Source organism: Amblyomma americanum, chromosome 7 (assembly GCF_052857255.1).
Source record: "Amblyomma americanum isolate KBUSLIRL-KWMA chromosome 7, ASM5285725v1, whole genome shotgun sequence".
Classification (NCBI taxonomy): Eukaryota; Metazoa; Arthropoda; class Arachnida; order Ixodida; family Ixodidae; genus Amblyomma; species Amblyomma americanum.
This window is the reverse complement of record NC_135503.1, coordinates 82,696,163-82,716,541: the sequence shown is the minus strand read 5'-3', so window position 1 is coordinate 82,716,541 and position 20,379 is coordinate 82,696,163. Positions and strand designations below refer to the sequence as shown.

Sequence of the window (20,379 nt, the reverse complement as noted above, 5' to 3'; positions counted from 1 at the left end):
TATAAAAGATATCTATGTACAGCCCAAGTTTCGTGTTTCGAAACACGAAGTTGTGCTGAATTTCACAGCAGCTTTCGCACAAGCGACAAGTGCTAAATGTGCAGCTCCTCGACAGAAACTCAAAACAAACCCTGAAACCTATAGTCAGCTGCCTCCATGACAGCTTTGGTCGATTACAGCTGAACGAAAGCAAAAATGCACTAGTCCTCTTGCCGATGTTGTGAGAGCGTTGCGGCTCGGCGGCAAACTCCCGACTTGCAGCGCTCCATGCGGCGGCCGTCGGCATTCATCGCTCGCGGTGCCAGGAAGGCCACGGTCGGCACACTAGCCAGTATATTCTAGGCACTATAGTAGCGACAAACTGACGTTGCGACAAACGCTGTCCGCGACTACAAAAATAGTTATTTGTATTACTTTATTAATAAAAACTAATTTATTATAAGAAAATTTTTTGGTTATTATATTATAGTTTTGCTTTTTCGGTTTTACAACTTATAATTAGGTGCATAGCTTGTGGCGGCATCTAGGAAAACTCCCAAAAGACGTGCGTTCTAGTACATTCTATGAGTTAACGAAACGGCGTGCTCGCGTCCCGTTGAGTCTAGTCTGGTCTAGTTGCGACGGCGCAAGCGATATCTTAGTTTCTGCATATCAAATCCCGGTAAAAATGCCCAAAATTGACGAGGTGAGATGCTTCTATCACTCTCGTTACTTTTCCACGGCAGCGACCGATAGCTTACTGGCAAAGACTGGTTTTTGCTCTGGCGAAAGCGTAGTGAAGAGCAAGTAGTAAACACGAGTGCGTGTGAAAGCGCGCCCGGCGCCAAAGTATGTAGCGAGCTTGCCTCGAAGTTTTCGCCTCATATCTCATCACCCGTTCACGCACTAAAGTCGTGGACAAGCGGCTGTGATTTTAGCGGTGGAGATATTGCGCATGGAAATATATTGTTGGCGATGGTGCATTGGCGGGCAGATCTTGATTCCAAGATGGGCCATGCTTACAGTTACAGTTCTGCAGCTCTTCGTGGCCGATTCGCTCTCGTGACCTAGGCGGTACGTTGATTTACTCAGACACATGTAATGTGTGCGAGTCTAAAAATAATGATGCAGTTGCTGGGTTTCCCCCTTAATTTTCTCCCTTGTTGCACGACGGCCCACGCTGATCAGTCCGCGCGAACTTTGCCGAAAGCGTTGGCTCGACTGCGGCCTCGAAAACATTTTTGGCCAGAAAAGAATACTTGGTATTTATTTCTGTATGTCTGAGTACCGCTTCAGGAAACACGCTTCGTGATGGTCAACTTGGTAAATGGGACGCATCACTACGTCACTGCGCGCGACCTTCGCAGCATAAAGTGCTGCCTTTTACGGAGATTACTACATTCTGCTTATTGCTGTTCGCCTTGTAGTATTCCCTTCATTTCATGGTTTGGAAGCGGTCACGAACAGAGCGGGCCGCTTCGCAGCGCAATTGATGTCGTCTTTTTGTCTTCCTTTGGCGGAAGTAACTGGTACTGCTATTGTTTCCAGTTCTCATTTCGTCGCGTGTGCCAGCTGCTGCGAAAAACTGGCATTTAAAAAAAACGGGTCTTTTGGTTGCACTGTTCCTCTAGTTGACTGAGCCGATCGCCTGCACCTGTTCTATGCTAGTCAGCACGAACGATACTTTTTACATCGTTTCTGTTTCGCCTATTGACATATCCTGTAAAGAATGTGGCAACTGCGACATCGACGATTTCACATAGTTTCAGTTAAGTGTGCCAGTCTAGGTAATTGGGTTCTACCATAACCTAATTTAGTTTGTGCTGAAACGACTGCACCCCTTGCTCAACCTGGGGCCTGTAATTTTTTTAGGCAAGTTTTGCCTGAAAACATGACTTTTTTGGTACTTGGTGGTCAAAAGATGTATTCCAATTAGTCACTTTAGGCACTTGCTAACCTGTCAAGAGTAGCCATGTTCTGAAAGGAAGTTTTATAGGAGGTATTCACCAAGGCCACGCTACCAGACGGCGCGAGCATTGTCACGGCTGGTGCGCCATGTTTGCGGTTGTTTCACACTAGCTCATGCAGTGTCAAGTACGCTGCGAGTTACCCAGCCTATGTTGTTAGTGATCCGTAGCATCTTTGCACGTCGTTAAATGCGTAAAATTCCACTTTTCTTTGTGTGCGTGAAGTTTGCTGCAGAATTCTGTGCTGTGATATAAAATTGAGCTGCCTGTTCAGTGGCCACCCTATCCACAACTTGGCAGCAAAACTGGCCGGCTGCACTGCATGCAAAAATGTACACGACTTGCAGCTTTTAAGATCAGCTAACTGTCTGCTACTCATGCAGTACACACAGTGGATACACAGCACATTATTAATTACGCAAATTCCAAAACTGACGCCGCAGCAACTCATATTTCGAGCGGCTGTAGTACGCGATCTGCTGAAGCTTCATAAAATGTGTTTAAGCAGAAAGGCAAAGCGTCATCGCTGCCTTATTTACACAACAGAACGATCGAGCAAATACTGTCATGCACTCGCAGCAAGAATGTTTTGCAGTTTTGATTGTAGCAGTGTATTGCTGCTTCGAATGCACAAGACCCGGAGTCTAGGCCGGTCCGCAGGAATGCAGTGTTCAGTGATTTCGCTAGACTTCATAGTAACGCGTCACTTTCAGCCGACAAAGGTGACAAGTTGAGCTAGCTAAGTGAACAGACACGTTGAATTACCTTTCAAAAAACGGCACTCAGCCATCAGCAGGCTCATTAGACTCGCCCGCTTGTCAAGCATTTGCACTTTCATAGATTTGTACGCTTTAATCTTTTGGCCTGTCGGAAAACTTAAGCTGTGCACAAGGTGGGCCTCGATATCAGTGAATTCAGCACACAGCAGCAGTCCTGTATGTCGCACACTACACCGGCGCCTCCATGAAGGGGTGTGACTTAAACTGGGCACATTTTCTTGATTCGAAAATTCGCAAGCAGCACCTCCACTATTTCAAACTGCGTTAGTAGCAAACACAGCCTCCTGTTTCTGCTTTCAAAAGCTTTGACATAAGTTTCTAAGTATTTACAGGCAATTTCTCTGATATTCACTTTTATACTGCAATTATCGATACAGTGGCAAGTGCAGTTTCAGCCAAGATGACAAAACAGGAAAGGTGGGTTCACTGTTCTCAGTGTTGCCATCGCCTCCGCATTTTGGGCTCTAATTGTTTGGTGTGAACTGAAATGAATATGTCCATTTAAGTGGTCACTTCCAGAATATTGGCGCGGCACACTTTACTCTTTTGAATGGAAGGGACAAGGTTCAAGTGTAGGGTTTGGGAATGGTGCTTATGTGCCTTTCATGCACCTGCAGTTGGAGCAAGACCTGGCAGAGCTGCGTGCTCTGGAGGCAGGCGCACAGCGCAGTCGCATCCAGCAGATCCTCTCCATCGAGGTCCGCAAGCTAGAGACAGAGCTGTCCCGAGAACGGGAGCGCCTGAGTGCAGCTGCGACGGCCAGTGCGGAAGGTGCCCAGGCTGCACCGCAGCAACCGCGGAACACCCTGTTCACCACCAAGATCACCGACTATGGTCAGTGCTCGTCCACCTGATGTTGCTCGGGTTCAGGGTGTGGACATTGAGAGCGTAAGCTAAGACCTCACAGTGGTGATGTGTGTGTGTGTGTGGTACTGCTTAGGCAGAAGGGATAGCAGCAAAAAAACTTGTGCAGTATGGGTGCAGCCACTGCATCTTTTTTGCTAAAATTAAGCTCTTCACCTTGCGAATTAGCGTTCTCTTAGTGTGGTATAGCAGTAACTGTGGCTGAGCCACTCTTATTGGCACATGGTGTCCAAGTGCTGCTCTTCATAATAATCTATAGCAACCCGGTCAGATGGGTTATTTTAGTGTCATTTCAGCAAGTGCACTTCAGTTCACACTTTAATAGCACATAGTGTGGTTTGACGTAGCAGAGTGTTGCCCTTTTGTGTGTCCAAGAACTGATACCACTGGATACAGGAATAAAAAAAAATGCAGTGTCGTCGTGAGGACGAGCCCCCTGTCCACCTGTTTTAGAAAACGTTGACTCCAACTTCAATTTTAAGACCAGTGACTTTGCATTTGCCGATTTTCTTTGTAAGTGACGGAAATTGCGCTTTTCAAAGTCGGGCGGCATAACTCGGCATAAATCGCATGGTCATTCTGAAGGCCCTCGAGGATCGATAGTCTTATCAACTCAAAGGCCAATTCACAGCTGCTACACTGGCGGCTCTATTGGCTTTGGAGTGCCGGCTGCATGAACTCTCGGATGCAGAGTACTCGCACCAATGCAGTGCAGAATAAAATTGTAGCAGTATCATCTGTGCAAAATATGAAACTTTAAAATGTACAGCTTATTTTGCAGATAAAAGAATGGGCCGGGCTACAAAACACTGCAGCAGGCATGATACTATTGTTGCCAGCGGCACAAGAACAGCCAACACCAGCCTACTTAAAAGTGCTTGAATGCTGCGCAGTTTGTCCAAAGCAGCGAAATTTACTTCGATGGGGATTATTATTCCCGTAATGAATAAACAATTTGCTTTTAACCATCTCAGGCTAAACTTATAAGTTGATTTCTTACATGCCTGCGAAATTGTTGGTGGTGATGATGATGCCACAATACTTCAATGAGATATAATAGAATCTCTCAACAACGATCAAGTTTGCTATGTAGCAGTGGTGCAGCTCATTTGAGTTTCGAGTTCGGTAGTGATTGATAATTTCGAAAGCTCTCAACTCAGTAGCCTTTGAAAGTGCCCCATGCGACAAGGGTATGATAGGTTGCTGGAGCAGTCAGGGTATGAGACACTTTTGATCTAAACAGCACTGAGTTAAGCCTGTTTTATCATGATGCATAATGAATGTCTTGTGTTCACAGCACTTCTTCCAGCTGAGGTTAATTGTACCTAATAAAGCACGGTGCAATGAGATTTTCTTCTACCTTTGTTTTTCTCATGCCTTTGCACTGCATAAAAGAAATACAGTCGCTGACCGATTTTTTCAGACTCGAAGGGACCCAAAAAATGGTCCGAATAATCGAACAGCCCAAAAAATCCTTGAAGTACAAAAAAATCACTTTATTGAGATGAAATCGGCTTAAAAATGTCACTGATTTTACCTCGCGGCAAATTTCTCTTGCTGGCGATGATTTGCGCCTGTATTCACACCACAAAGTTGTGCTTTCACTGTGTACGCTAGACAGCAAGGTCACCGCATTTAGTTGGAATACTTCCCACGCTTCTTTGAGGGACCCAGCGGGGCCATGTTGTCCACAGCACGAGTGTGCACCACACCGCTCGTCAAACACATGCAAAGATAAGGCACTTTTTGCTCAAAGCGGCAGAACCGCCGGACGCAATCACAAAACGGCGAACGGGTGTAACTTCGTGAAGACTGAGCGCCACTTGGTCAACGCGACGAGAGAAACCCAAGTGACGAAACGGCGAATGGCGAACGTATGAGACCTGCCGCGGTGGCTCAGTGGTTAGGGCGCTCGGCTACTGATCCGGTGTACACAAGTTGAAACACGACCGCGGTGGCCGCGTTTCGATGGAGGCAAAACAACACAAAAGCGCCCGTGTGCTGTGCGATGTCAGTGCTTGTTAAAGATCCCCAGGTGGTCGAAATTATTCCGGAGCCCTCCATTACGGCACCTCTTTCTTCCTTTCTTCTCTCAGTCCCTCCTTTATCCCTTCCCGCTAAAATGTGAGATAGCTCCTGCACAATTTCCTTCCCCTAACAACCAGTTTTCAAAGTACGGGACAAGCGATAACTTCCGCAACAAACGTCGCCGACAAAAGCAAGTTGTCGGTGATGATAGTCCGGCTGCTACCTCGAAGTATCAGAGATTGCAGTGAGCTCTACTGGTAACAGTGAGGTACCGAAAGTATGTCAAGCCAATTGAACTGCAGCGTAAATCCACCTCAATCCAAGATGGCGCCTTTTGCGCCGGCGAAAAGCCGATAAGATGGCCGAGTTTGGCCCGCAGGCGACTGAAATTAGTCCGAAAAATCGAACTTTCGGACTTTTGAAGTCCGAAATATCTGTCGCGAATGTGTATGTGCTTCTATGGGATGACTGACGGTGCCTCATCGAGGTCCGAAATATCCTACAAGTCCGAATTAGCCGTCGGCTACTGCATTTTTGGTAACGCAGCTGGCATATGCAACATGACCCAATGGTGATTCACGATGCATGGAATGTTTTAACCTTTGGAACGTTGTTTTCTTGAATGCAAGATAGAGGCGGTAATGGTTAACTGCAGCAGGCTATCAGGGAGCATGCCCTAATGGTGATGTGTTGCTCTGCTTGTCTTGTGCCACACATTGCAGCCTGGGACCAGTCGGACAAGTTCGTCAAGCTGTACATAACGCTGCCTGGCGTGCATGAGCTGCCTGCAGAGAATGTCAAGTCAGTATTTGGCCCACGGTAAGTGTTTGCCCAAAGCGAGAACATGCTTGCACGGTTGTACATACAGGGTGTTGAATGATGGGCACCTGGGAACAGAAAATTCACCGATTCATTGCCAATCTTATCAGCTTTTCCTTCAGTTTTGTATGCACAGTGACTGCAAATTATGCCCTCGCTGCGCATAGTCTTGCTGCCGAAATCTCGTTAATGGCTGCATCGTTAAATAAGCCAACTGCATCTGTATTTGCTGCATTAGAAATGCAAGCGGTGTCATTTATTAAGCCACACAATAAAGCCAACTTAATGAGTTTTCAAAGGTGCATCTTTGATGCTCTATATTTCAGACCACAGTGCTGATTCTAAAAAAAATTTCGAACTTGGCTTGCCTTCGATGTTGACTGCCTGGGACATCGCAGTATGATCTTGCACCCTAAAAAATAGTTGAATTTTATTATTTAACTTTGGTTAATTAGCTGTCTATTAATTGAGATTCATTACATACTTAATGTCCACATTGCTATGCAGTCCACCTGCACAGGCCACCCTGACGTGTCTCTCATGGTTTTGTTTATGATAAAATCTATGAAGATTAAAAAATTGCTTGGTATTTATTACTTTTGTAATGTTTTTGTCCCCCTTGCTCATTGCCCTCTTGGGCCCTGTAAGGTACTTTGAATGCATAAATATCTGTTCAAGTGGCTTAATGGGTAGCACATCTGGGTCGGGACCTACCTAATAGTTATAAGAGGGAATCCTAGCTCTCAGCTGCTTTTTTCTGTAAATAATAAATTTATGCTGGCTTTCGATTTATCCGAAAAAGGAAATAAAATGGGAAAAATAAAATCGCAAAATGTTTTTGACCCACATCCAGCTCTTTGGACTTGCCACCATTGCACTGGACAGTGCCGCAGTTGATGCTCAGTTATTAACTCTTCCTACAGTGTGACCTCATGAGGACTCGTCAGCGCGTCATTGCTGGTGACCAGAACATCAGTCAGGTCGGTTTTAATGGCCACAGAACATGGTAGTGCATCTTTATGCCACTCTGTTCTTGGCAAAGTTGTTCGTACGCGCTTTTGTATTCCAACATTCTCGCAGAGCGGCAGAGAATGTTCTCGCAGAGCAGAGCAGCAAGCAAGGTCGGGTACAGCAGCTTCCTGTATTTGCTCAAATCTAACGCGCCCTCGATTGTAACGCGCACCTGTTTTTCGTGACCCCCCCCCCCCCTGAAGAAACAAAGCTCCTTGATTGTAACGTGCACCCGTTTTCTGTGACAAAAAAAAAGAAAGAAAAGTACCGCGCACCTCACGCTTTCATACAGCAATACAACTTTGTCGATCACGACTATCAGACGACTATAGACGACTATCATGGTGCACAAAAGCGATAGTAGTGAAAATGCATCAGCACAATACGCCAATAAAAGGCTTCTGTTGTCCGCAGTACCAATAAACAAAATCTCTTGGAAGTGTTTAAGCAACAACATTTTCTTTAACTGTTTATTTTTAAAAGTGCACCTGTTAAGCACGAAATATTAGTTTATGTGGTGTGCAATACTTGGACAATAGGAGAGCAAGCCATCTCTTATTTTGGGCAAACTTTGCATTCACATGCTCTTCTGCTCATTTGTTGCATTTTATACACAGTGTATTGAATGTTAGGGTATTCTTGATTATCGAACGTTTATTTTTGCGTTATTTTTTGACCCAAAGTTGTTCTGCAGTCGGTAGCTCTCTGTCCCATGATGCTTGAGCGCCCATGATGGCTGAGGTGGTCCTGAGGAAGCTCCGTGCATACTCCCATAGACGGGACGCCAGCTTTCCGTCTATTTAATTAAGAAATTGAGGCGATGATGGCTTTTTGTTGGCGCCACGAGCTACGTGGACAGCAGTGTGGAGACGTTGGAGCCCTTGAGTGATGCCGATATAATTAAGGCTGCATGCTGTCGGCAAACACCATAGGGCTCACGTGCGGTGAGCACAGCCGACAGAGATGAGACCGACTGCAGCAATGAGCCCATGCCACTGCCAAGTGCATGTAGTGCATGTAAAGTAGCATCGGCGCTCGGTGTTGCAGCACGGTACTTTTCTGCCATCGAGAACTCGGACGTTGTGCTGGAGCTCTTGGGCAAGCTGCAAATGATGCTGATGGAGTCTCTGCAGAAGAAACTCACGAAAATGCACATCACTGATTACTTTTAATTTGACAACCCTTCCACATAAATATGTTTTGGAGCATAAATGGCATCCTATGTTCCAGCACTAAAGCTCGCCGCTCACGCGGATACATTCCAGTACTTGTTTCTGGCGCATAACTGGTCAATCAATTTATTTCATTTGCCATTAGGACCGCATGAATTTAATTCTCAGAATCGCCCACCACAAACGTGTAGTAGCGCCTAGCTCGTGATAACGAGTCTAGGTATGACTGCTTCGGATTCAGCCCGTTTGGTGGGGTGCAATGACCGCTCATTCTAGTGCCCAATCGTTAATTCAAACTTCGCTTAATTTGAACAATTTTCTGGTCCCCTTCGGGTTCGTATTGACGAGCTTTTACTGTAATAGGAACTGTACTCAGTATTGGTGACGGTGTGGGTTGAAGGTGACTGATGCTATGCTGCCTAACACATTGCTGATTAGGTACCGGTGAATTATGCAGCGTCACCTTGGCCGGCACGATGTCACTGTGCCATGCACAGAGTCAGTGTTGCACTACGTATTGTGTCGCACACGCTGTTATAAGTGGTGCAGCGCTGCATTATTGGTAGAACTCTGGCATTTCTAAGTTTGTGGCAAACTGATACCCCTGTCACACGGCCAGTTTCAATGCCGATCGAGTCGAGGGTCTTCGAAATTCTCAATCACCATCGAACTCGAAGGAGTTGTGTCGCTGCTACACGGCAAATCTCAATGGCCATTGAAATGGTTCTCGTGTCTCACGCTACGCTTGTGGGGCGCCACAATCGCTACTTTAGATTTTACAAAAATAGCAAAAATATTTGATAAATGTATACGAAATGCTTAAATACACGCATACGTGCACGTTGTTTAAAACCCTTTTAATTGCACGCACGCGACGGACAGATGCAGAAACTGCTGTAGCCACTCTAATACAAGACGAGCCAAAGCCAAGCCAGTCCAACTGCGTCGGAGCGCTGCTTCGTCAGGCTTAACACATGGGAAGTCGCCTTGGTATCTGAAAAACAAAAGCTATTTGTCTCTTGAAACTTTATGCGAGGGTAAGAATGGGCAAATCGAAGGCGACTACAACAGCTTAGAACACGATATTGCTTTGAGGGATTAGCGACGAAGTTGTTATCACTGCGAAGCGGGCGGGCAGGGCGCCGCCATGTTGTCAACGCAAAGTACGCAAACAACGCAAAGAACGCAATGCCAAATTAATGCGCTTAATGCGGTTAAAATCAGTCTGATACAATTTTAGAATTATTGTACAGACTGCTAGCATTAAAGTCTAGGCGAATAATGTTTGTTCATGCTTTTGTACCTTGAATGTGTCGTGTACGAAAGTGCGCTTGGCGCCGCTCGAAGCAACGCTAGCAACCTTGGGCAGCGCTCGAAGACCCTCGAAATCTTGATGGAGTTCTGCGCTACTCCATTGACTCGATAGGCTATTGACTCGATCGCCATTGAAACTGCCCGTGCGGCAGCGCTCGATCGCCTTTGAGTCGATCGACTATCGGTTCGAGGGCCCTCGAAATGCCCGTGTGACAGGGGTATGACACTCCCGCATGGCACTCCGGTCTTCCAATCACTAGCTGAGCCATTGCAAGCTGCTTACCTGAATTGTACAGTAAAGTTTACATTAGAAATTATGGGACTGCAGGAATTCCAGAAATATCCAGGATTTCAAACTAACTGAGATGCAGTTATCAAGATTATACTGCAATGTGTGCACTCTATACCTCTCCCTGGCTTAGATGCTGGGATACTAACATACAGAGTCTCTTCTGGTGTAGTGTTTCTAGTGCAGTGCACTAGCTCTTTTGTGCCACGTTGATGCCATCTTATTTTGCCTCATTGCAAGTGTTGCCGCAGCATGGCATTCATGTGGTGCCTTTCTATGTGCAGGCGGTTGGAGCTGGAGGTGAGTGCTCTGGCCGGCCGCAACCACCAGCTGCTCATCACGAACCTCATGAACGACATCCAGCCGGAATCCAGCTACCACAAGGTACACGACACATGGAATTCTTCAGCACCTTTTGAATGCGATCGGGTCCGATCAAGGCTTAAAAAAAGATTGAAATCCCCTGAACTAAGAAGCGTGCATGTTCTCTCTACTAGTTGCAGTGCAAACTTAGTAAATCAGTCTGTTGAAATGCACAAAGCTTTCAAGTTATGCAGGTTTTCAAACAATCTGAAATGGAATGAAAATGGCAAAAACCAAGTGCAAAATGGAATGAAAATGGCAAAAACCAAGTGCAAAATGTTGTTTAGCCATGTGAGGCTCTTTGTACCGCAGCAGTGGTCATTGTCCAATGATTGACCGCTATTACAATGGGAACAGGAACCAGCGAAGCCCATGGTAAGGCTCGCTGCTGTTCATGTGTTCATGTGAAAGATCACAGAGTATCGTAAAGGTTGATGAAGGATGTGCAGCTCCGGGTGGTGCCTTCTCAAACATGTGCACAGTTTAGATTCCTGGCTGAGGTCCCAACATTAGGCCTGCCCTTAGGCATAGAGCGAAGCCTCTGATTGCATTTTCTGTAGCGCAGCTGTGTATGCCAGTGAGAGGAATGGACACAGCTACATGAGTGCTCACGGCGCGGCTTGCTGCAAAAAAGGAAGCAAGGTGAAGAAGGCCGCCCAAAACTGTTGAATCCATGAGGCACACAACTATAAGCGAACTGAGTCCTAAATGAGATGACACTGAGCGCAATTGCAAATGTGTGCAAAGTGTTATTGCAAAATGGGTGCTAGTGCTGCACTCACCGATGTCGGGAGTCTCAGCAGCTGCAACTAAAGTACCGGTATGCAGATACCGTGAAAACCGGAATATAGGTCGAACTTTTTTTCAAAAAACAAAGGCGAAAAGTCGACCCCCATCTTATATACCGGTCATTGGCGGAAAAACTACGGAAGTCTTGCAAATGGGCAGCTGAAGTCAACAGCCTCCAAAACCATCGCTCTCAGCAGCAGCGCACCTTTGTCACACCGCCATTTTGCGTTTCCGTTGTTGCGAAGCTATTTGGTTGAAAGCCTCCTTTTTCACATTTTGTTTCAAAATGAGCAGAAGCCGGTGGAAATTCACCGTTACCTTCAAGAAAAACGTAACTGCATACGCGGAAGCTCACAGCAACCTGGCAGCAAGGCACGAATTTGGAGTATCCGAAAAGAGCATTCAGTACTGGCGGAGGCAGAAGGCTGCGTATTACAACTTGCAGCAGCAAGAAGAAAACATTTCGTGGGTGGACCGCAGTGCATCCAGAATTGGAAGGAAAGGTTGCGCTGCGTGCAAGATCGCTGCCTGTGACTGCGGAATGCATCCGCGTGAATGCGGTAGAGATCGCGCGTGCCTCTAGACTCACGAGGGCACAATGCAAGGGCTCGCCATCCTGGGTGCGATGATTCATAAAGAGGAAGGGCTTCGCTCTACGGCGCCGTACTTCTGTGTGCCAGAAACAAACACGCGAGTTGGTGGGCACGGGATACTGTTAAGAAATTGGCCAGGTGTATATACGAGCAGCATTTAAAGGAAAATAAATACTGTCGCCATTGTGCAACCTGTTGAGTCGCATTTGTTTCAAGGTAAGGGTGTCTTTCGGTACTTTTTCCATTGAAAAAGATTTTTTTCATTTTTAGAATTGGTTAGTTAAGGAGTCGACCTATATTCCGGTCCGACCTATAGTCCAGTTTTTATGGCATTTGGCAGGTGGTTCACCGGGCGATCAGATTGTCCTGTAAAATTTGTGGTAAATATTGGGACCGCTGGGAAATCTAAGCAACTGGCCATTTGACTGAAAAACTTTCAAATCGTTGCAGACTTGCTGGATGTGTCTGATTGATTGCTGTGTTGGTGGTTGCTCTGTGCAAGTTTAGGCTGAATTTGTGAAGAGAACGTTTTACGTGGCAGGTGAAGACTGACATGGTTGCCCTGTTCCTGCGCAAGACGTCTGCATCCAACTGGTCGCATGTGACTGAGCTGGAGAAGAAAGCCAAGGAGCCTAAGTGAGTATAGTAGTGGATGTCTGCCCACTGCGTTTCTTTGCTCTTCTCATTTGGCCTGCTTTTCCCTGAAATAGTTACTGTGGTCGCTGCACTGTGCCACTCGTTTTGAGTGAGTGCAGCTGCCAAGCCTCCTGATATTAGCGGCGTGCAGCTCTCGCCTAAAGTGCTTACGCGATGGACACTTCCTAGGTGTATGCGCGGGGAACCTGGGCATGCATCGGAGCCGGTCTGCACGTTAGGGAAGTACAACACGCGAGCAGGCACGAGCGCCGCGCAGATATCTGTGCATTTCAGATACTGGCGCCTGTGCTCGGGCACTTACACGTATCGGAAGTGGGGTGTAGTTTACAACAATCGAAGGAATATGGGGCTTTCAGTGACTCTTTTCTTCCTGGCTTTAAGCTCTTTCAGGGTCCCCCAACTTTTCTTCACTGTGTGAGTTCTCCTCCCTGGCTCTTTTCTTCATGGCTTGACATCCTTTCAGTTGGTTCAAGAGGGAGGGCGAGCCAGCACCAGGAGCATGGAGATGCATGCCCCATTTCACTTCCCTTCGTGGCAATGGGGCATGCAGGCGCTCCGCATGTACGCGTAGGAAGTGTTCATCGAGTTGCCACTTTAGACAGTTGGTACAGACCATACGCAAGCAGAGGTGAACAAGTCTTCCATAATAACAATGCCAGCAGCCAGTTCAGCTGGATTGCTAGATTGAGCATAACGTCATGCAACAGTGTCGAAAAGTCAGGCTGTTCAGTGAGCAGACACAGGCTGCTGAATTAGCATCTAGACTTGGCCACATGTGTTCCTCGTTTAGCACGCTGTGCACCCTCTGCATTTGGCTGAGGTATTCAGGTGCCATGTCTAGGTATGTATTGCAGTAGTTGAAAGGACTTGGCAGGTTGTCTGGCAAATTATGTGGGCACTTACTTGTCCAGCAGCACTATGCATCTTATCTTTTCCTGTGCCATTGCATGGTGGCCAAAACCAACGAGGAGAATGAAATAACTATGGAATGGGCATACTATTCTCAAACTTTGTTGATTTACCCTTTTTTTTTTTTTGTAGCGACAGCTACATTACGGTAGCATTTCGAGCCTTCAGCGTGGCGGCACCGTCACCCTGTGGCTGCGCCGCCACGCCGTCACGTGGTGCAGAGCAGCTGCCGGCGGCGCAGTGCCATGGCTGATCTCGTGGTTCATCACGTGATTGGTCATGTGACCAAGTTCCACTCAGCCAGCTTTAGCTATTGCGCCACTCCAGGTTTCCAGAGCTAAACACCCGCGAATTTTTTTTTCATACAGTAGAATCTCGGTGATACGAACCCGGCTGATACGAATTTCGGTGTGATACGAATTCGTAAAATTCCCCTGCCAAAATGCATTGCGTAAAACAGGCCAAAATTTGGATGTGCCGAACACTTTTCCACGTCGCGCCGGGTGATACGAACTTTGGTACCGCGACCGTCGAGCCGCCACCAGCGCAGCATGCGCCAGTGCCAGTTTGGGATTCCGCAGCAGCAGGGAGGCTGACGAGACAAGCGAAGCTTTCTTTCTAGTTTTTTGGGGGCGGCTTCTTTGCCTTCTTCTTTTTACTTTGTTGTTGCCCGAGGCTAGCGCCGCTGCCTATTGGTCCTTTCACCCTGCGAGCCAGCCAACCCAACCGGTCGGGCATGATTTGTCCTATCCACATTTCTCGCAGCCGTGCGCGACCGTTCCGGCACTCTTTCTGCTACAGCCAGCTCGCAGATTGTCACACCAGCAACAGCTCCTGTTTCTTAGTTCCCTCGTGCGCGACAACTACGGAAGTGCATCGTGTTGTTTGCGTGTATCGTTTTATGAGCATTGATCGCGTCAGCCCGAAAGGTACTGCAATCAGTACGATGTTGCGAAAGCGGAAGGCGCTGTCCTTGAAGGACAAACGGATATTTTGAAGAAGGTGGACGAAGAACCCAAGAAAAGGCGCATTGACATGACCAAGGAATTAGGCCTGCCAATTTTTACGCTGTCTACGATCGTTGGTCAGCGCGACCAAATTATGCAGAATGTGCAGCACTTTGACGTAAACTCCAAAGAAGCGAAGACTGCTCACCATGTAAAGTTAGATGTTCTCCTAACATGGTTTAAAGAGGTCACCGCGGCCGGCGTCAACGTTGATGGAAAAGTTCTGCGTGAGAAAGCTGCGGACATCGCACTCACGCTTGGAATTGAAAATTTTCAGGCCTCTGGTGTCTGGATTCACCGATTTAAGGCACGGCATGACCTCTCCTACAAAACCGTTTGCGGCAAAGGGAAAAGGGTCGACGCCTCCGTCGTTGAAGATTGGATGGCATCCACGCTGCAGTCTTTCATCGCGGGATATGACGCTCGCAATGTTTTTAACATTGACGAGGCAGGGCTGTTTTACAGTCTTCAGCCCGAAAAAAGTCTCTGCTTCAAGGGTGAAGCCTGTCAGGGAGGACAAAAAAATAAGCAGCGTGTGACGGTTTTGTTCAGCTGCAACGCTGGCGGGTCAGAAAGAATGAAACTGACCGTCATTGGAAAATACGAAAATCCCTGATGCTTCAAGGCAGCCGGTTGTTCGCCCTGCACATATAGAGCCAATAAAAAGGTGTGTATGATGTCGGCTCTGTTCGTAGAGTTTGTCACATACTTGGATCATAGGATGTGATGCAAGAACAGAAAGATTGTTTTGCTGCTGGACCAGTGTGCGGCGCATCGAAAGCACATGACGCTACAGAGCATCAAAGTAGTATTCCTGCCCCCGAACGCTACTAGTCATTTGCAGTCACTGGATGCTGGCATTATCAGAAACGTAAAGCACCTCTTCAAAGGTTTGTTGGTGCGCCGCCTCCTTGTGAAGATTGACCGTAAAGACGCAAATATGCAGATTAGTCTTTTGGACGATATGCATTTTATTGCAGTGGCCTGGGAGCGCGTCTCCCCTGCAACCATTCCGAGTTGTTTCGCAAAGTGTGAGATTTTTAAATCCACAGTGGCTACCACCTCGCAAGTGCCAGATCCAATTCCGCTTGATGCCTGGAACCAGCTTGGCGCTGACTGCAGTGCCGACAATTTCGTCATCGCGAACGACGATCTCGTCACCTGTGGTCTGCTCACAGTGGAAGACATCGTGGAGGATGTATCGTCGCAGCCTGGAATTTCCACCAGTGGGAAGAAAACGAGTGCCAAAATGGTGATGACCAACCACTGTCGGCAGCCGAAACTATGCACGCTCTCGATACTCTGCAGCGTGCTGTGACATCCGAGACTTTGTGTGAGAACACTACAGCTCAGTTCTTCAGCTTGAAAATTCTCTGCTGGCCGACCTCGCGGAGAGGACTCAGCAGGACATACGTGACTTCTTTCCACGTAAATAAATGTTTTTTTTTTGTGCGTGTCTCATGGTTTCGAGACGGATTTCACTCGTGTTTTGGCGATACGAAATTTCGGGTGATACGAATATTTTTGCCTCCCCTTGAGATTCGTATCTCCGAGATTCTACTGTATTAGTGCACAAGGCTTGGTAGCTCGCACAGACGAGAGGATGAGGGGCAGAGTTGCAGATGGCTGGTTGCTAACACCGTGCATGCTGATGTATCAAATGATAGTGCTGATTTCATCAGAGGCGGCTGAAGTCTGCTATGTTTAGGCCTGTAATGCAACACTGTACGGACAATTGTGCATTGGTGTGTTTGCTACCACAGTGGCTCAGTGGTTATGGCACTCGGCTACTGACCCAAAAGACGCAGGTTTCAATCCCAGCTGCGGTGGCGAAATTTCGATGGAGGCGAAATTCTAGAGGCCCGTGTACTGTGCGATGTCAGTGCACTTTAAAGAACGCCAGGTGGCCGAAATTTCCGTTAACTGTTCCGCTATAGAACTGAGAAGCAAACCGGGCAGCCTGGTTACTGTTTGCAAAGGGGGTAGCACTGCACAGTACCACATATTGTCTTCTTCAACTGTTTTTTTTTTGTCTTCTTCAACTGTTTGTAGTGCTCGGAACCTTTCAAAACCGTTGTGGTTTACACACTAGTAGTGTTTGGTGACAGACAGTGTTTGGTGACATCTCATTTTGATGGAGGTGAAATGGTAGAGGTCCATGTATTGTGCATTGTCAGTGCATGTTGAAGAACCCCAGGTGGTTGAAATTATACGGAGCCCTCCACTATGGCGTCTCTCATAGCCAAGGTCGCCATGGGATGTTAAGCCACATAAACCAAACCAAAAGACACTAGAGCAAAGCACCAAGCCATGCTAGATTGATAGGCTGGCATTTTAAGATACCCGATAAGGACATTTTTACGTAGAGCATAAAGTGCTCTTCAGGAGGTGTCGCTATATCGTGTCACAGTTGATGACATCATTAATGACAAGCAATGCGTGGTCAAGACAAGCTTGTTATGTCAACTCATCGTGACTGAGCGAGCGTGAGATCACATACCATACCACATACCATGTGACCTCATCAAACTGGAAGTGTTCTGACAATGCCTCGACGGGCTCCTTATGCTATTGCAACCCAGGCTGTACATTGCCTAGGCATTCGCTGATTTTGTATCACGTTAGTTCAAAAAGCAAGAACAGCAAGACCTCTTAATTTGGTCTGCGAGGAACCGAGAACAATTCCCAAATTTTTCAATGGTAAAATTGTCAGTTGGCCATCAGAAAACTGCGAAAAACCGATTGGGTCTTAGTAAATTTATGTTTAGTCGAAAACTTTGCAGTGGTCATGTGTCTCTTTTGTAGGCGAAAACTGGGCTGCAGTGACGATATTTTGCCTTTTGAATAAATGCTCTAGTAGATACTGACATGCACATAGTCTGGAAAGTTGAAGCAGAACTGCTTCAAAGTGATAAAGGCCTTGGTGGCCTCTTTCACAGTGCGATACAATAGCAGCAAAGCCTCCTCACACGCAGTGAGGAGGCTTCGCTGCGCAAACTGTAAGGAGGCTGTAAGGATGGTTCGCTACACAAACTGTGAACGGCACGTTACGAGCATGCACTTGCAGTGCACTAAGGGAACGAATGGATTTTGTGAACAGAAGTGGAGGTAAGTGCTTGCCGACCTCAGAACAGCAAGGTGCGTTTTAAAAAATAAAGCAAGAAATAGACTGCCGATGTGGCAGTGTGCATCCAGAGCAGTGTGCAAGCTCAGCTTGGCTAGCTTGCCAATGCATGGCAGACAGGTGCCATTGCGCCAGGTTAGCAGCAAAGTTCAGAAAGCAAAACTGCATAGCCGGGCTGTTTCTTGGCCTAGTGACAGGAGTGCTTCAATCGTTGTCAAGCCTGCCATTGTGCTAGTAACTGTGCATCATGTGAGCCAGGCTTCAAGGGGAACATTGAACAACCATTTGCCGAGCCATTCATACCTTACCACTTTAACATCCCCCCCCCCCCCCCCCCCCCCCCCTTTGTGGGAGCCCATCTGAATTAATTGATGCGAGCTTAGCAACATCTTAATTGATCATCCAGCTCAGTAGACATACATGGGTGTTCACTGGGACTACACATGCAACCCGGTTGATTCGTTTTAAATTTACAGAGGTTGAATTAAGATTTTATTTTATTATAATTGCTGCTAACATGAGAGCATTGTACTCTTAAAGGTAGGTTAAGCCTCATCCAAGTTTTTGGGGAAGAGGGTGCGAGGTGACAGGTAGGCTAATGACTTCGGCATCTGCCCTCGCTTCATGAGCTGGTTGGTTTGAAACCAACCGAAACCCACTGTATGTATTACTGCTCTCATGGGCTAGCCCAGATTCACCTGCAGCCGTCAGACTTGGCAAGAAAAAAATAGCGTCCGACAAAAATTCTTTGCTGCCACACTACATACAGCCAGTGCTAAAACATTTTCCTTTCACACTAATTTTTTTCCTTTTGATTTTGTCTCTGCATTGTCATTTAGACTTTCCTGAATTTTGTTATATCCAGGTTTAACTGTTACAAATGTTGAAACTCAATCGGACAACCTTGTTATAGTGAAGATTGAAATCATCCCGGTGCTTTGTAGAGAAACCCTAAGGCATTTTGAACTTTTTCTACAGCACTTCCACTTTTGTTGTATCCTTTATGGCCCTCTATTGCCCGAAGCTTTAAAGCCACCAGTGCGGAATGCTTTGATTAATTCAGGTCATAACCAGAAGCCTTGTTCTATGGGTGCAGGCTCCCCAGGCCGGATGTGGAAGGCGGCGACCCGGGCTCTTCATTGATGAACATGATGAAGCAGCTGTATGACGAAGGAGACGACGAGATGAAGCGCACCATTGCGAAGGCCTGGACAGAAGCGCGGGAGAAGCAGCAGGCTAACGGAGAGGACCTCTGAGGCATGGCCGAGGCCACAGGACTGCTGGCAAGCCTAGTGGTGGGCTCTGTCGAGGGTGCACAGTGCTCTAGTGTCGAGTCTGTCTCTTTTGGCAAACGGATGATGCCCTCCTGGAGTGACCCGGTTGGCTACACAGAAGAGGATCAATCTTCCAAATGGGACAGACTTGTACCATGGTCCCCTTACCGAGTGACAATTCCATCTGCAGCAAAGACTCCATTTTCCATTCACTTGCAGCTTCACCCTGGCACTGACTACCGCAGGTTGCCTGCAGAGCTTTAGGCAGTTCGACAAGGGGAATGAAATCAATGCCCCACTGTGTGCTTCCTTGCTAGTGGTGAATGCCGTTAAGCTGTACAATGGCCTGTGAGCCTGCACTGGGGAAGGGGTTGAGTGAAGTGGGCATCTGGTTCGACCAAAGTTTTTCTTTTTGCAGTCTTTGCCGTAAGTAATCAGGCAATGAGGTTTGCTTCTGGTCATGTAGTGGTGCCCTTACGGCACCCCTAGAGACCAAAAGGTGATCACTCACAAGGTGATTGCAGATTTTGAGCTTATGGGCTGCCATAAGTGCTCTGCCCTACAGCTAAGAAACGAACCCCGTTGCTGGGCTACTTTTGGCAAACACGGCACACATGTGGTCATGAAGACTGCTTCCTATAAGGGAGCTACGTATTCCGGTCTGTGTGTGTGTGCAGGACAAGTGGTGAAAATAAATGTACAGCAAACACCGGAGCTTGTTTGTTGTAGTCTGGAGAGAATTTTTTCGTTCATTAGCATCGACCATTTCTCAGCGTTACGTGGCAGCTTCCCGAGTGCCCCTGCAAAAAGTTGATACTGTAGACTTAATTTTCGCATTTTTCACGAATCGCATAGACATTGCAACAGATTGGTCCCACGAATAATTTGGGAGAAAGGAGACTAAGGGGTCTATCACCTCTGCTTTGTAAAATTTAGTACTTGTGAAATATTCCAAATTTATGACTTCGCCAAATTGCAAAAAATTCAGGTTGCAAAAATTAAGTCATTTACAGTAGTTTTCTGCACAGCCATTTTTTTTTCAGTCAGTTCAATTTATTTTATTACCTTAAAAAGGTTTCCCGTAGGGGCAGTACATAAGGGGTGGGTTTATAAAGAAAAGGATCTCGTGATAAGCAAGCAATAAACAGAATGGTCAATGAACAGCTGTAAAAATTCAGATGGGCAGGTGGTAGCAGTGATGACTGGGGGAAGTCCGTTCCACTCTGTGGTGGTTCGGAAGAAAAAGGAAGCAGTGAATGTAGCAGTTCGAGCTCGTGCATCTTGAAATTGATAACCGGTGCAGTGACGTATGGTGCTTGATTAAAGGAAAAAAGAACTTGTGCTACAAAGACAGGCTGGCAATGTGGCATCGACTAGAGAGTGTTGGTAAGCCAGATTCTTGCTTTGGAAATGAAATGCTGACTTCATACGAGTATATGGT

At 46.9% G+C, this 20,379-nt stretch overlaps 1 protein-coding gene across 1 annotated transcript; it reads left to right on the top strand.

Moving 5' to 3' along the window:
* Positions 1–564: 564 nt before the first annotated feature.
* Positions 565–19,649, top strand: LOC144099363 (calcyclin-binding protein-like). The gene is made up of 6 exons (XM_077632596.1): positions 565–685; positions 3,343–3,559; positions 6,340–6,436; positions 10,507–10,606; positions 12,509–12,603; positions 18,761–19,649. Exons 1-6 carry the CDS (start codon positions 668–670, stop codon positions 18,918–18,920), a joined length of 687 nt encoding a protein of 228 aa, XP_077488722.1. The 5' UTR covers positions 565–667; the 3' UTR covers positions 18,921–19,649.
* The last annotated feature ends 730 nt before the right edge of the window (positions 19,650–20,379 follow it).